The sequence below is a fragment of the Antechinus flavipes genome, chromosome 3, assembly GCF_016432865.1.
Source record: "Antechinus flavipes isolate AdamAnt ecotype Samford, QLD, Australia chromosome 3, AdamAnt_v2, whole genome shotgun sequence".
Lineage (NCBI taxonomy): Eukaryota > Metazoa > Chordata > Mammalia > Dasyuromorphia > Dasyuridae > Antechinus > Antechinus flavipes.
The window spans coordinates 447,648,356-447,666,187 of record NC_067400.1 but is presented as its reverse complement, the minus strand read 5'-3'; the positions used below and the strand labels follow the sequence as shown (position 1 = coordinate 447,666,187).

General features: G+C 35.2%; 1 protein-coding gene across 4 annotated transcripts in view; it reads right to left on the bottom strand.

The window, feature by feature from the left end:
* Nucleotides 1-17,832, bottom strand: part of DCLK1 (doublecortin like kinase 1) — a 393,205-nt gene that overhangs the window by 13,610 nt on the left and 361,763 nt on the right. For 2 of the 4 annotated variants that reach the window (XM_051986465.1, XM_051986468.1), the window contains one exon: nucleotides 12,910-12,983. The exons of the other annotated variants lie outside the window; for them this stretch is intronic. In XM_051986465.1, coding sequence (XP_051842425.1) covers nucleotides 12,910-12,983 — 74 coding nt within the window. The remainder of the gene's footprint in view (nucleotides 1-12,909; nucleotides 12,984-17,832) is intronic. 4 annotated transcript variants of the gene reach the window in all.

Genomic DNA, 17,832 nt, shown 5'->3' with positions numbered 1-17,832 from the left:
CAATTATATCATCAGGAAATTTGCATAACAATAAGTTACTGTAATGTGATTGAGTGATAACCTATATTGTTAAAATGAAATTTTTATCAGATTCATGAGTTATTAAAAACGAAAAAGTCTTCCATTTTATGACACATAACATTTTGAAAACCATAACGGCATATATGGAAGGTAGATTTTTGAGGTGCAAAGGACTTTAGAACATATCTAGTCCTATTCTCTCATTTTTTAGATGAAGGAAATAAGATACAGACAAGTTTTTGGCTTACCAAAGAACACCTACACCACATGCTTATAATAACCTTATGATGAAGGAAGCAAGTACTAATTATTATTTGAATGTTACAAGCAAGAAAATTGAGATCTAGAGATGTTAAAAGAGGTTATCCATGTCATATGGCTAGTTAATATTAAAGTGAGACTTAACTCTTAGATGTTCTTCTTTCCTTCATTGCCCTATTGACTATACTGTTGTCTGTTGAAATCCTCTTCATCCTTCAGGACTCCTCTCATATACCTCTTCCATGAAGCCTTCCTTGATTTTTTTCCCTTAAATCCCACCTCAAAATAACTATTATTGATTTCTCCTTCATATGACTTTACAGCACTTTTAGCTTCTCTTATAATTTGGATGGGGAGAGAACTTAGAAGGAATAATGAGCCCATGAAGCAATGCATTTATTTTAAGTGGGTTGGAGCAAATGACCACATTTTACATAATTATAAACTTCTAATAGTGAGAATTCAAATATTTGCACCCACTTAATGGGATTTATTATTTTTTACTGATTGGGATCTATCCTAATTCAATTTCTTTATTTCTAATTTGTATGATAGTTATTTGTATGTCTCATTCCTACTCCAATACCCTCTAGTCAGTTCTAAACTTTTTGAGCTCAGAAAACCATATTAACCCTGTGATTCTCTCAGAACTTAGCTCAGCATATCAAGTTTTATGGATATGTGATTCTGTTGGATTGTAGAACTAATTCACAAATCCTAGGGTCTTGTACACTGGCTACAAATGGTAGAAAAATTCATCAACAAAAAAATGCTGAGTTTCTTCAAATTCAGCTGATATCAACCCTGGATAAATAACATGTCTGTTCTTGGGTTTGACTTTGAATCCTTTCTGGAGAGGTAGATATTTCTTGAATTTGTACTTCTGTGGTATAGCTTTTAAGAACCCAGGGTCACCTTTGTACCATGATAAGACACTGGAGGACTTTATTGGATATGTACCAATAAGTGTTTGCTTAATGAATGGACTGCTGAAAAACTACAGAGTGACTTGTTCCAGGGTAATCAATATTTTGGTGTTTATAGATCTTAGATATTCTAAATGAGCTACTCTGGAACCATATTTGGAAATCTTATTCACATACATGATACATCCATATATACTGTCTAAATGCACCTAGTACGTTTATATGCCTATAAAAGACACCTAGTGTGGAGCATTCTGGAAAGGTGGTGGAGTAGATCAGTAAATTTCAAGCTCTCCAGATTTCCCCACAAACAGAACAAATTTGCACTTCAGGGTAAACATAGACTGGTGAAAAATCAAGAAGACTTGGGACAGAACAGGGGTCCTCCTGGTACAATCCAAGAAGAGCTGAAGAAAGATACCTAGTATAGAGGGGGAAAGAGGCAGTCCTGTGTTACACAGAGGGTGGACCTTGGAGCAAAAATGACCTGTATTTATAAATTCTGCTTCTGATAACTATTACCTAAGTGATCTTAGGCAAGCCAATTAATGTCTCAATGCCAGGCAATTCTCTGAGTCTAATTTATAGAGGAATTGAATCTCTCTAAGTCTAATTTCCCTATTCTGCCTAAGTGAAGAAAGCATATGGGCATGAGTAAAATATATGTTTTAGCTATATTTTTTTGTGATCTCACTTAGCAAACATTTCTCCAATATCTACTATTTTAAACTTGATGATTCCTTCAAAAAGGTACTTGACCAAGTCAGTAGATTACTGTACTTTACTCTGTCACTAATTGGCTTTGTGGTCTTGGCAATTCACTTAAATCTTTCTGGGTCTCAATATTCTTTATAAAATGAAAGGATTAGTACAAAAGATCTTAAAGGTCTCTTTTTGCTGCAAAATTATAATAATTAATATCATCATAGATCTTCTATGCACCTCACTAGTCTTTTTTTTAAGCAAAAATTGCAATTCTCAGCCTTCAGGCCACAAGTATTTCTGCTCTGGGATACATGCAAGATTTGCAAGAGGAAGAATCTCTTTTTAGTTATGAGGCAGTTTTCTGTCATGTCAGTAATTATTGGATTTAAGTAACTGCATTTTTCAAAAGCAGATAGTGAGTTTTTTCTTTTTTTTTTTGTTTCCTCTTAATTTATTGCTAGCCATCAGAAAAAATCTTCATTTCATTAATAAAAGAACATTATTGTACATTTTGCTTTTTAGCCCATCCATTATTTATACTACCTAGGAGACTGAGCTGTAGATGCAGATGTTCATGCATTAATCTAAGAAACCTTTTCCTCCACTCCCAGTCTCTCTTTCTCTCTCTTACTCTGTAGGGACATGACTGCAATTTGCTTGCCATTTTGGAAATGCTTTGCTTGCTGGCAAAATTAAATTGACAAATCTATTCAATTTTTTGCCATCTTCATTTTCTACTGGCTTACTATTAAGCTTAAAATTTATATATGTATATTTGTTATATATATGTACATATATATATAGATAGATATAGATATATAAAGTATATACATATAAACATACCTACAAATTCTAGCTTCCCCCTTTTTCCCGTCACTTCCCTTACACTTAGGGATCTTGCCAGGAATGACAATGTATATCAAATAAATGATATAGAATTTTCCAATAATAAAGATGATCATTAATATGCAGTAAGCATGCAGGTTCCACAGAATGAAATTGAGAAACTTCCTAACCTGGTTTCTAGATACAGAATTATTAGTATATTGCCTCCTTTTATAGTTTCAGGGGTGGCAGTACTATATAAGAAGCCATTTTGAATTCATAGCTTTATCCTGCTTCTCAGTATGTTTTCAAAATGGTCTTTAGTGAGAGTCCTCCTTTACCTAGAGTCTAAAATGGACCAAAGTGTGTGATCATTTGTGATGTACATAAATTGGACAATGAAGAAAATGAGTCTTTGATCTTCATAAATATTTTTGGCGGGTTCTGAGCTCATCTTGAGAAGAGAAAGGGTCACATACTTGTTTCACCACAGAGCATCAGGTGTTCTAGAAGTACATTAAAAACTAAATTGCAATTTTCACTTTGTTACTACCTTATTATTCCTGATTAAAAAGAAAGAATCACATATATCTTGCTTTAAAAAAATCTCATGAATTTAAGTGTAATGGATTTAATGCCTATTACAATAGAATTATTAGTTTTGTAAAACCAGGTAAACCAAAGCTTCTTTGGCATAGTAATTGATAACTTATCAAAATTTGATTTATTCATAATTGCCCATGAAGGCATCTGAATAAGGAAAGATAATTTCTAACTTGAGGAGGAGGAATTAGAGAAGAATTCATGGAGGAGTTGGCATGGGAGTTATTTCTTGAAGGAAAACTATGATTACAATAGTATGTGTTTATGGAGGTTAGGATTGGGGTTAGGTTTTCCAGATATTGGAAATGACATTCACAAAATCTCTGGGATCTATAAGAACAGAATGCTTACGAAGGGGAGGGATTAGTTTTTGTTGAACCATAGAAAGTATGGTTGGGAGTTGTATGAAATAACACTGGAATGGAAGGTGAAGGACTCAGGGACTTTATTTGCTAAGCAAGAAGGAGGCCATTGAAGGAGTATGAATGTAGGAGTGATGTTAGCAAATACTATAGCTCTTTTTAAAAAGGGAAGAACTAGAGATGGGTAGACAAGTTAGATAGGTCCCAAAGTAGTCCTGGTGAATTGCAGTGACTGCCTGGGCTACAGTGGTGAAAATGCCATTTAAAAAGGGGGTAATAAATGTGAGTGTTTATGTAGGTAAAATAAATAGGATTAACAACTGATTGGATTTGGAGGTGAGGGAGAAGAGAGAGCATTTAAAGGTCAAGTGATAAAATTGAGTAAATAGTGGTTCTTTTAAACATAAATAGGGAAATTAGAATGAAGAATAGTATTGTGGGTTTTTTGAATTTTTTTGAGAAATACCAGTTAGGTTCTGGACATGATGAGTTATTGACTGACTATACAAGTGGAAAAATCTGGTAGTGAATTGGCAATGTGGATCTAGAATGTAAAGAAGGAGGTCAGGGTTAATGATGGAACTTTGGGAGGTATCGTAGTAGAGGGGAATGTTAAAATTATGCAAAGGGATCAGATTACAAAGAAAGGAGTATAGATGAAAAAGTATAGAATTTAGAGGATCATCATCATTAAAAAGTGGCTAATAGGAAGAGAGTCAATGAAGAAGACAAGGACAGAATGGAGGCATCAGGAGCAAGTACAAAGAAGGGAGAAGGCAACCATGTCAAGAAATACAGTAAAATTAAGGAGGATATAGACTGGGAAAAGATCATTGGATTTTATAGTAAAGAACTCATTGGTGAATTTTGAGAGAACAATTTCATTAGAATAACAGAGGAAGAAATCATATTATAAAGGCTTTAAAACTGAATAAGTGGTGAGGAAGTGTAATTATTGGGTATAGACTTTTTGTGTTAGTGAAAAGGAGAAGGATAAAAATATCATTTCCCTATCTGACCATAGTCACCTTGCCATATATCGTAATCCTCCTAAATCTATTTCTTATCTTCATCTAGACCTCCAATCCTTCTACTCCTCAGTATTATGTCTTTCTTCTTCACTCTCAACTCAAAAGTCATTTCAATTCTATACTGTCTCCTGTTCTCAAATCCCTTATTCTCTTGTTCTTTTACCACTTATCTCTTGTCAAACCTTAGTTCTGTATTACTTTCACCATCCTCTTCTACTGTCACTCACTAGTTGCTAAAAGCTAGTGAAGTTAAATCATACCAAACAGGAATATTATAAATTGATGTAGTTCAATACTAGCTAAGTCCTTACTACATCAAGGTAGTCCTTTTATTCCTCTCAAATTGATTCCCTATGTTGATTTCTACAGATATTTTTGCAAACTTTTTTCTCCTTTCCTCACAAGTCCCCTTTCAGCTGAGGACTTTGCCCTTATTTTGCTGAAAAAAATTGAGGTTTCCCTTTCTCTCATTTTTTTAAATCTTAAAACTCTTTAAAACTTAACTCCTACTGTCTCTTCTTTTCTTCCATGCTTTGATAAAGAGGCAGCCATTTTCTTTGCTGAGGCCAATCTCTCTACACTTGATTATATCTATCTTTTCTTGTTTTTTTTTCCTCCTAATTGCATCCCTGCAGGATTCCTACTTTTCTTTTTTTCAAAGATTCAATTTTTCTATCTATTGGTTCCTATCCAACCTGCCTTCAAATACACTTAAGTTTCTCTCTTCTTTAAATAAACTTTTCTCCATCTCCTTAGGTTATCATCCTATAATATTCCTTCCTTTCTTCATCAAACTACTTGGAAAAATTTGTCTATGTTCATTGATTTCACTTCCTTTCATCTCATGTCTCAACTCTTTGCAATATGGCTTCTGATCTCATTACTTCTGTAAAATTACTCCAAAGTTAGGAGCTAGTATTTCATTACCAAATCTGGCAGTCTTCTAGCTAGTTTTTTATAACACTGTTCTTTCCAATTTGTCTTTTACTTGTCTGACCACTTCTTCACAGTCTTTTGTATTGACTCATCATTCATGTCTGGTCTTCTAAGTGTGGGTATTCCCCAAAGTTTTGCCTTTAGTCCTCTTTTCTTGGTAACTTTTTTTTTTACACACTATCTTGGTAATTCCATCAATAGCCATGGGTTTACCTATCATCTCTGTACAGATGACTCCCAGATTTATATATCTAGGCACAGTCTTTCTTCTGAACTTCAGTTTCACAGGAGCAATGGCATATTGGACATTTCAGCCTGAATTTCAACCTCAACCAAAACTCATTAATATCTCCTCCCCAAACTATGACCTATCCAAAACTTCTTTATTTTTTCTGAATGTATTACCATTTTTAATCTCTTGAGTTTATAACCTTGATATATTCCTGTATTCTTTACTCTCCTGGACTTCACACATGCAATGGTTTGTCAAATCTTGCTACTTCTATCTTTACAACATTCCACCATTATGTTCTCTCCAATTATAAACTACTACCTTAATTCAGATGGTTATCATCTCTCTCCTGGAACAGCCTTTTAATTGATTTCCTTGACTTGAATTCCTCCCCATTCTTGTCTATATTACACACTATAGCTAATTTTTCTTAAGCACAGATCTAATCCTATTTTTTCCTTACTCAGTCAAGTTCAATGGCTTCCTATTGCCTCTGGGATAAACCCCCCCCCATTTAAAACCCTCCATGATCCAAATTTTTACCTTGACCCCTCACTCTACTGTCCATTTTGCATGCCTAGAATTTAGTCTCTCCTTGCTTCACAGTCTTTCTTCCTTTAAGATGTCAGCTCAAAAGACCATCTTCTACATAAAGTCTTTCCTGATGTTGACGACATCAGCTAGTGCTTTTCTTAACACTTTGTATTTAACTACTTTTAATATATATGTAATTATCCACTTGATGCTATTGGTATTTATATATCTACTTAGATATATCAGAATTAGAAATATAAGCTCCTTATAAATAGAGATTATTTCACTCTTTGGATTTGTATGCTTTGCATATAGGAAGTGTTTTAATAAACATGTTGATTGTTTGACTAGTAGTTTAAAGGAATAGAAGAACTGTGGGAGTTTCTTCATTATAATGAAGCATGTTTGCTCACAGTTGAGGACAATGGTTTTTTTTTTTTTTTTTTTAGGGAATCTTATTTTTTTTAAATAGCTTTTTATTTACAAGTTATATGTATGGGTAATTTTACAGCATTGACAATTGCCAAATCTTTTATTCCAATTTTTCCCCTCCTTCCCTCCACCCCCTCCCCTAGATGGCAGGATGACCAGTAGATATTAAATGTATTAAAGTATAAATTAGATACACAATAAGTGAGGACAATGATTCTTGAGAGAATTGATGGAGCTAGTTTGTGGAGGAGGTGTTAAGGGATGCAACTTAGCTTTGTCAAGGAGTAAGGACACCTCTCATTGGGGTAAGAGAAAAGCTTGGACAAATGGGTAAAAATATTGAGAAATTTTAACCAGTGGAACTGGGGAAACTTACACAGAAAGATCTTGATCTCAGTAAAGAAGGACATGAGGTCACTTGATGTGAATATTAACAGAGGGGTGGGAGATTTGGAACTATGGATGTGAAGGATGAGATTCAGCAGCCACATGGTGTAGACAGAATACTAGGCTTGGAGTCAAGAAGATCTGAGTTTGAATCCTCCCATCACTTACCGTGTCAGCCTAGGCACATTGTTTAACAATTTTCAAGCCTCAGTTTTCTGAATGTAAGAGAACAACAGCAATGCTTTACTTCTGGGATTGTGAAGCTCAAATGAGATAATCTATGTTAAATGCTTTGGAAATCTTAAAGCACTATATAAGTACTGGTGATTATTATTATTAAATATATTATTTATTCTAATTTTATTTACTATGTATATATGGATACATTTACAATTTTAGATATATTATAGATATGTAATAATAATACCAATTGTAGTAGTAATAAATAGGGTTGCTGAGAAACAACAAGGGGCTAGCTGAGGCTCTACAGCATCAGTTTAGAAGGATGAAATCAGCCTGATTCTGTGACTTTCTCTAGCAAGACTCAACTTGAAATGTGCATGGCTGAGTAATAAGATGGTAATGACTGTTTAGGTTAAATATGAGTACATTAAGAATAACAGGAATTCAAAGGGACAAGCCTTCTAGATTGGTGACCACTAGATTACTGAAGTAGTTAATAGTGAAATTTAAAATTAATAGGAAAGCAATTTGAGAACTGGACTGGGGAAGATAGATTGGAACATAGAAAGGAACCATGGGTCCAATGGTTTACTATAAGCGAGAAGAACAGAAAATATAAATGAATAAGGTATAGAGGTAGAAGAAGTCATTTTGTTTGGAAAACCAAAGAGCAAAGCTCAGAATCCTAGAGCATTGTAGTTAGTATCCAAGGATACTTATGAGGGATGGTAAGGTCTCAGGTATAAAGGTTCTGGTAAGTATTTAAAGTAGGTGGAAGATAACAGCTGTGGGAGATAATGGATATGAAAATAAGCATCCTAAGAATGGTCACCAACATAAATTTTGACATTCTATAGAACAGTGAATGAAACAGGAGGTAAGAGAGAAAGAACATATTATCCATATGCTCATCATTGAAGAAGGGGAGATGTTAACCTAGAGATTGACAAATGAGAGCATTAAAGAAGGGGAGAGGGTGTGTTAATTACATGATTTTTGAAGGAAATTTGATGTGAATATGCTTTTTTTATTTTTAAGGGAATTTAGGGAATGAGAAGTAAGTCAACCCTTCCTCCAGCTCATAAGTCTTATAAAACAAAACAAGTAGTAACCTACCCTGGAGAATTGCAAGGGATGTAGCATCCCTAGGGGAAATGTAGATTTTCCTTAAAAGGAGGAAATAAAAAGTTTTCTAATGAAATGATAGTATTCTAATTTATATGGACAGATTCTCTGGCATTTGCAACTACCTTTTCATAATGATAACATGATGAGCTTTTCCCTACAAGAGTACTTATGACATAGGTTCTATTGTATCAGTAGACAAGTTATTTCTGTGGGTGTTAAAAAATCTCACATTTTCCTTTTAAATCTGAGAGAAGAAAGGAAAGTTTGATCCAAAGACGAAAATCACAGAATATTCTAAGCAATTTTGAATCAATAATAGACGATAAAGAATCTCAGAGAAAAACATAGTATTTTCACATACGTAGTACTTAACGCCCAAAGGATTAAGATCTGGATTCCCATGGCAACTGATTGGCCCTAGCAACACACAATTCAAAGAAAAAACATCTTCAAATTACTGGAATCCCTATAAAGAGGGACTCTCAGAAAATTGTGAGTAACCTATTTGATTTGTTAAAATGCAATGCAGATGTCTTATCATTCCAGCATTTCTTTTATTGAACATTCAAGGCCCTGTAAGTTGCAATAAGTAGTGCTTCTGACCCCTTTAGGCATCTCAGTCCAATAATTTGCTCTTCAGTGTCAAGGCACAGCTGCAAAATCAAACATTTCTCCCTGTCTTGAAACTTTGTCTAGAGCCGTAATTTGGTGGCTTTGAAAGTTAATGCTTCCTTAGAAAGCAGCGGCCCCCACCAGTCTCTTTCTTTCTACTCTCCATTTTCCAGGGAGCCAAGATTAAAGCCCCCAAACTTCCTGTAACAGATTAAGTCCCAGGAGAGGGAGATTGGGAAATGCCCGTGCTCATGCAGAGGCATATGTCTTTCCAGCAGTGCCCTGACATTCTGCAGGAAGCTCCTTTCCTAAAGAGCTAAAGAAGTGCAAAGCAAATAGTTCATTGCAACTTTGTGACTCAGGATTGTATGTCCAATAGCTGGCAACAGAGCTGGCTATAGTAGATCAGTTTGTTTGTAAAGCAGCAAAATCATGCTGCTTTACGAAAACCACTCTTTAAAGGTTGGACAGAGTAAGATGCATTTTTTTCTTAACCCCATCCATACCTTTTAATAACAGAGCATGGCAACATTTAATAGCCTCACAAAAAAAGACACATTACTGCTTTAGCCCAGTATTATCAATTGTATTTTACTACAATCCACTAATCTAAGGCACACATTTTGATGGGGGGATATATTTGGGAAATGAACTAAATCATTGTTTTGATATTATTTAGTAGTGCTGTGTATATCTTATTTTTCTATTTGTTTTATTTAATTAGGTTACTGGATTCTAGTGTTTTTGCTGTTCTGCATGCTGAAGACACTGTGCATTGTAATACCTCTCCATTACCAAGCTACACCACCTGCCACGGTATCAGCTTTACTTGAAAGATATATAAATGTGTGTGACTACTTTCTCTCTGGAGAGAATATTATTTTCAGGAAGGAGAAAACGGAACAGGAGAGAAATGCTTTTTCTTTTAGTGTTTCCATAGCCATGGAACATGGTGGTAATTTCAACACTGAAAGTTCAGAGATGGGACAAGAAGCTCATTACAGGAATGATGTCCCTTACCTACAAGTAGGAGAAGAAAGATCTCTGGGGTTAATGTGAAGAGTTATACTGCAGCTAAGGCTCATCCTGCTCTCAATACAAAACAATGCCAGGTGCTCCATTAAGGAGCAGGATTAAACAGAAAAGAGGGAAATGTTCTTCCCTGCAACTACCAACAAGTAAATGAGGGGAGAATCCAAATTCTGGGCATAGAGAGGAGATGATTGCACACCATGTGCAGAGATGTGAGCTGTTTATCAAAGAGTAGGAATGAACTCCCTGGTGTTTTGCTTATAGAAGTCTACAACAGCCACGAGCACTTGTAAACATAACAATCACCGAGTGAAAATGTTCTTACTGTAATGACTGTTTATGTTAGAAAGTTGGCTACCACGGTGGTTAGACAAATGCTCCCACTTCCATCGAGATAAAAGGCAAGCATTTGCAATCAGTTCCCATCCAGTGTTAGCTCTGTGGCTAAACAGCCTTATAAAACTTCCTAATTAAGCATATTTGCCTATGAGTTTTTAGCATCATTTCCCCAATTTAGCTTTACACACTGGGTGCACTCTTTAGAATAGCATTAACTATAAACATTGTTGTTACTGCCCCCAGCTGGAAAACCGAGCAGTTTATGTATGGCAGAAAAAAGAGATTATCACCCATCTGCTCCAGCCCATTATTCAAGGATGTGTCATTTTGTCAACTGATGGAAATCATTACAAGCATTTTAGTCAAATGGCCTCTTCTATATTTTACTATTTATTTATTTCCTGGGTGACTTCCTCCTGCCCTTTATCTCCCCCCTCCCAATCCCCAAACGAGATGATGCTAAAGATCTATTAGAAACAGAATGCCATACTTGATTATTAATATTGACTTTCAGATTCTAGAGGTTTATACTCTAGAACTAGGAAGATTTCTATTTACACCTTTGGTCATATTTTTCTTTCTTTTTTTCTTCTTTCTTCCTTTCTTTTTCTCTTTCTCTTTCTTTCTTTTCTTTCCTTCCTTTCTTTCTCCCTCTCTCCCTCCCTCCCTCCCTCCTTTCCTTCCTTCCTCCCTCCCTTCCTTTCTCCCTTCCTCTCTTTCTCTTTTCCTCTCTTTCTCCCTTCCTCTGTTTCTATTTGTGTCTGCCTGGCTGCCTGTCTGTTTCTCTCTCTCTCTTTTCTCAGTGGTTGTGTCTTCTTTAAAATTAATTGTCGATTTCTCTCTTATGTTTTGTTAATTCATTTAACATAAAAATGAAGTGCAGTTAAACACAGATATGTTATTTTTCCCAGTATCAAGTTAAAAGGAATAGGGATAGAGCATAGTGAACTCACAACTGAATTTACCAGAAAACAAAAATGGTTTAAAAGAATGCTCTCCCTACATCCATTTAAACTACTTCACTCCACTGACTAAAGGCTGAGTTGACATATGGGCACGATAGTCCATGAGGGGTAAATAACACTTCATTGTAAGACCAATGGAAAAAAGATTATTGTCTCTTTTGCTTTAAATTATGAAGTAGGCATGAGTGGAGTGTTTTTCAGATTGTCTGTCAAAAGAGCCTTTTATTGTTCTTCGAGGCACCCTGGTTAGGCTGTCTATTTAATTTTGGAGGGAAAGTTGGTGGTAATCATTTGGAAATAGTAATGATAGCAGGGGCTGCTATTTTTAGGTGAGATTGTTGTAGTTTAATTTGTGAAAAGAGGTCAGGCAGATTACTACAATCCTGAAATCACTTGAAGATGTTATTTTGTTACATAAATACCAAACTGGTGGAATGTTTTGTAGTGGAGTTGGACATTATATAGCTTTTTATGGATATCCTTCCACTTCCATTAAAAAAAGAGATACAGGAGAATGATATTCACAAGAGATTCTCATTTAGTTTCTCAAGCTATCAAAAGCCAATCCTCCTCACGGACCACTTAGAGGGACATAAATAGCAAATAGCCCCTTGAACGAAATGCCAGACCTTGCTGCTTGGCAGAGTAAATGATCTTAAGAATATTTGTCTCAGTAGAATTCTTAACCCAGTTAAAAAAATTAATATCTCCCATAGTCCCCTTTGATTGAAAAGTTCAAGTCACCTAAAATAATCAACCCCTGACAGTTACAAAATGTTCAAATAAAAATCATGCAATAGCTACTACACAGAGGGTTTTCAAAAGGAAAAAAGGTAACAAAAAACGTGAAGGGTTTGAAAAACACAAGCTTACCAACACACACAATGCATTGTATAACTCATTGTACTTTGAGGAGCTTCTAGTACTAAATGTGCAAATGCATTGTTCCGTCGACGGTAAAGATTGTGCTTGATGGCTTTAAAATGACAGTATATAATTCTACATTTTGTACAAGAAGAGAAGATAGGCTAAGGCACTCCTGCTCCTCCGCTTGTTAAATGACAGAAGAGCATCACAAACAGATGCTTTAACCAGCAACGGAGGGGAAAATGCTTTGGCATTAACACTAAATATACTGTCCTTTTAACAGGAAGGAAAATTGATACTGAGCATGTGCAATGGAAAGAAAGCTGGCAATGTCAGTGTGAATAATGGGTGAAGAAAAGGAATGAGGGGGTGTGGCATCTCAATCAAGATTAAAATGAAACTGATAAAGCAGCATATGGACTGGATAACAAATCAAAAGCATGTTTATCCACTGAAGGAACTGGTTAATGGAGACTGCCAGCACGTTGCCATGGAAACACTGACTGTTGGAGCTGCACCATCTCATACCTTATCCAATACATTCCTGGTTGTTGGTAGTAGTCCAAAGACCCTGATCTCTTGATGGTAAACCCGTGGTCCAGCTGAGCAGAGAGAAATGGGGCAACTCAGTGGATCGACATTGTGCTAAAGAATCAAGACTCCAGACCAAGCTGTTCTTCATTTAGTGCACATATTTAGTATTGTTCATATCAGAAAGGTGGCTATCATGCTCAATTTATACATTTGAAATTTTTAAAAAAGAGAAGAAACTAACCTTTTCTATAGATGTTAGTAAATTAGAAACCAATTATTCTGAATTGAAATAGTTCTTAAAACAGATACTCATAGTGCATTCATTTGAATATCTAATAACATAACTCTCACTTGAAAATATAGCAAAAGTTCTTTAGTATGGATAGAGAATGGAAAATCATTTTTCAATTAAATGAGGAACTTTAATAATAAAATCAGCTCTATCCCACCTAAGAACAGCATACACACACACACACACACACACCCTTACATTCTTAAATTGGACTATTTCATAATCATGGAATATGAAATGTTGAAAAGAATGGGGTTTTGGAGCCCCATTAATCATAGTAACTCAAATTACTTTCTTTTCTCCTTTCTTTTAGTATTAATCTTCAAAAGCAGGACTACTTGGCCATGACTAAAAGCTTCACCTTTATATATGAGTCTGAATAATAGTTTGAAGTCCAAAGTTACAACATAAAACATTCCCCACATTTTCCCTGGGACAAAAGGGACAAAAGAAATGAAACTAATTATCCATTAAATTATATCTATGTATGCATATATTTAAAGTGGCCTGTTTAGGGCTTATCTTTTGTTGCATTGATTCTCTAATAACAACAGACCAGCAATTGAGCTAATAGTGAGTAAGCAACAAGCCACTTTCATGAAAAAAATATTCTGGCTCTATTCTCCTTTCTCTTCTAAGTCTCCACAGAGGAGGCAATAGCTTCCATTTCTTTTCCTTAGAGAAAAGCTTCTGCATGCTTTATTTAAAATGTAGTATTGGTGCAATGCTGATGACAGTTTCTACCTAGAAATTCTAAAAGATATTTTAAAAAATATTGTATGCTAGTGCTAGTCCTTCCTTGGTGGGCAATTAGCATGTTGACTATCAGTTACACTTTACCCATTGTCGGTACAACTGTAAGATTTAAGCTTAAATGAAAAGAAAAAGTATACTTTGTTTCATTTAGAAAAATTCAAAGGATACTTCCTGTTGGGGAAAATGAGGGCGTGTATCTCTTCATAGCTGGTAGTGATGGGGAGAGCCAGTTCTTTATTGCCATCTACTGGCCGACTAAGGCACAGCGGGAGCCCACTGAGAGATGAAGGTCTCTATTGTAGCCAGAATCCCCTTTCTTGGAGGCACTCTTTTAGCTGATTAGTAGAGCTTTGTTCAATTAGCCTGAACTACCCTATTTGCATAAGTAAAATTCAAAATTTTTCTTTTAGGTACTATGGAGAGTAGAGGTTAAGATGATAAACAGCAATAACTGAGGAAGGATAAATTGAAAGAGACAGCTTTGTCATAGGTCCTCTACCAAGCTCAGCAAATCTAATAAAGCCTGCGGCCTCGCCTTCCTTAGCCCAAGAAAAGTCCACTGTTAAAATGTCATTTCCAATTCTAGTCTACGTCCCCAGATTGTGTTTTAATAACCCTTTGTTTCCCCCTCCCCGGTCTTTTGTTTTGTTCTGACACAATTTAACTCCTTGGGAAGGCAGGGAGAGTCCCTTTTCCAGACAATGGCGTCTGGAGCTGGGAGGCAGAAGGTGGCGGCTCTGGGGAAGGACAGCCAGAGGCTGACCTGAAGCTGTCAGGGCAGCTTCTCCCCTGGTGTGGCTACCTGGTCCTGTGAGCCTCAGTTTGGGCCATTTCTTCCCTAGTCAAAATCATGGGTTTCATACAAATTGAAACTCATGGAATTAGTCTTTTCTGTGGTCTTAGTAATGAAGAAAAAAAGAATACCCACAAGAGTTTAAGACAAACAAGAAAGACTAACAGTAGGGAAACCTGAACACGTAATTAACTATGCTCATGAAATGAATTAGTTCTTTGAATACTAAAGTATATTTAATTGCAAAGGTAATCAGGCCCCCTTTTTCTTGATGCCCTACAGAAGAAATGTAGTCACAGAGTACAAAAATTTCTATTGTTTAAAAGCAGCTTTTTAAAACAGAAAATAATAATTAGATCTCTAATTTAGGGTTGCAAGGCACCAGTCAATATTAAAGGCACCAATTAATTTCATTTTTTGGGGGGCAGCAATCATTTTTTCCACCCCTCCAATTAAATTAAGTGATTATTTACTAAGTGTACTATGTGCAAGGTGCTGGGGATACAAAATAATGATATTATTCATTATTTCATTCTGGTTTCTGTTCATATTAGCTCAGTTTTATCACTCTTTTTTAAAACCAATAATCTGTGATTATTGCTTTTACTGCTGTTTTTTCCTACTGAAACTTTAAAGAGCTACAGTGATAATTTCTAGAAGAGTTATGACCAGTATTCTTTAAATTAAGAAAAAAGAAACATGAGAAGGAAATGGGATCGTGGACACTTGACTAAGCTGTATAATTTGTAGAAAATCAACACAATAAATGATACTGGAAATTTTACTAAAAATATATTGTCAGTGAATAGGTTCCAGAGAAAGAGCTATGCCAAAGCAGATATTTCATTTCAGTTTAAAGCTACTTAGTATATTTCAAATGAATATCTCTTTATGCTGAAATCTATAGAAAAATTTATCAAAAAGAAGTCAATACTCAGTGAACAGGGAACTTCTCGGCATTTAGCTGATAATAAAATCTTGAGAGGCAGCATGGTATAAAGAATTGAGAGCTGGTCTTGGAGTCAGTAAAAAGTGAGATTCATTGACAACCCTGTTAAGTCAGTTAGCTTTTCAGTGTCCCAAGAAGCTGTCTAAAGCTATAAGTTACAGATGAGTTTCAGCTCCTGTTGTTGGAAGGAATGGAGAGCCACATTAAGGAAATAAAAAGTCCAGCCCTCCCTATGCTTATTTTGAAGGGCATACAAAACAAAATGTATTATAAATTTAAGATCAAATGGGACTAATTAAATAACCATTAGCAAAGGATATATCCTGCCTTCTAATTATATCATGCTTATTTCCAGTACTGAACACAGCACCTTGCACATAATATTGCTCCTTTTAGGTTATGCTTTAAATTTAGTTAGGCAATCTTTCATATTTAGGATACTTTTTCCTTATCCCATCTTTTTGGGTGAGGTATCATTGAAAAAATGGGAAAGCTAGTTTAAAGAATTCATTGGCTTGCCCAAAGCTACACCAGAAAACATTTTCCCAATCCTAATCATGTTGTTTATACCTACTCTGAAATACACATTATGATGTGTATATATGTATGGAAAAATAGAAGCATACATCTTATATACCCAGCATATAGATGTGGCTAAGTGGCATATAAAATTGCACATAATTATGTGTGTTGTGTCTGATATTCTCTATTTTTTCTTTAAAATAGCCATTGAGCGTTACACCAATACTTTGAAATATACTTTTAAAAATATCAAATTGGTTTTCTCCAAAGGACTTCTTTCAATTTTGAGATAGACATTAGTGAAAAAATATTTTAAAAGAAGTTTAAAGTTATAAGAATGCATATTTTAAAGTTGTTTAAATGTATCACTCTTACTTAGCATTGTTCAACCTATTTACAACTTATAACAAGTTGCTCCTTTTGAAGCAGTTTATAATCTCAGTGTTTATTGATGAACTGATAACTTGGTATTTAACTACAATCACACTATTCTTATATTTGGAAAAATTATGTCAGTATACCTAGGATTCTTTTATAGTAAACCCAATGCTTATGTGAGGTTTAGTAAATCTCTTTGAGAAAGAATCCAGCATTTCTCCAGATTCAACAAAAAATGGAAATTCCCATCCCAACCCTATTAGTTCTTTGTCTGTCAATGGAAAAGACATACTAGTATCTTTAGACATTACAAAATTGCTATTACTACTGTGAACAACTAAGGAAAGTTTAACCAAGAAACAAAACAGAGTGGAAAAGAAACCGAAAGAAAATAACAGGCAACAAAAAGCATCATTTCTAGAAGCTGAAATTCCTTTGAAAGAGCAGTGGAAATAGCATTTGTGGGCAAAATGAGCTGGTAGCCCATATCAAAAGAAAGTTTTCTGAATCAAACAGTTTGGAATAAGTTCACATTTCAAATAAACAATGGTATGCAAAATTTCAATGCTGGGAGAATTATTCTAAAATTAAAAATATATACATATTGACAATACTAGGTAAAGACTGAAAAGCTGAGGAGCATAGAAAGCAGGAGGGACAATTTGCTTCTGCAGGAAGCCAATTATTATTATTATTTTTAAAATGAAAAGTTAAGAAGCACAGCTTGAAATTTTAAATCCTTGGAATTACTGAGGGATCATCTGAGGAGTATGCATTTTTTCAGTACAACCAGTTTGCCCTTATGAGATAGATTTAGTCCTTGAATTAAGTTTACTTCATGCTGATTTAACCTACCATGGAAGGGTTGAGCTGAGAAACATGAAAGCGGAAAGAGAACGAGAAAGTGTACATATGTGCCATCTGCAATCGATGGAAGCTTGGAACAAACACTGAGTAGCAATCAGATATGGAACTCATGTTTAGTGTGGTATTTTGTTTTCTTAAACTTTATCTCGTGCTCAACCCTTGTACTGAAGACGAAGACGGAGAATTTTTAAAGGTTAAAAACACCCAGAGATATATTTAAGAACTCAGGCTTGTTCTTATGAAAATGGGCACTGTTCAGGAGCATGCATACTCTCCAATTTATCATATCACGCTATCAACTTTTTTCCTATGTATCATCCCGGGAAAGGAAAAACACATCGGTTTTTTTTCATACTGAAT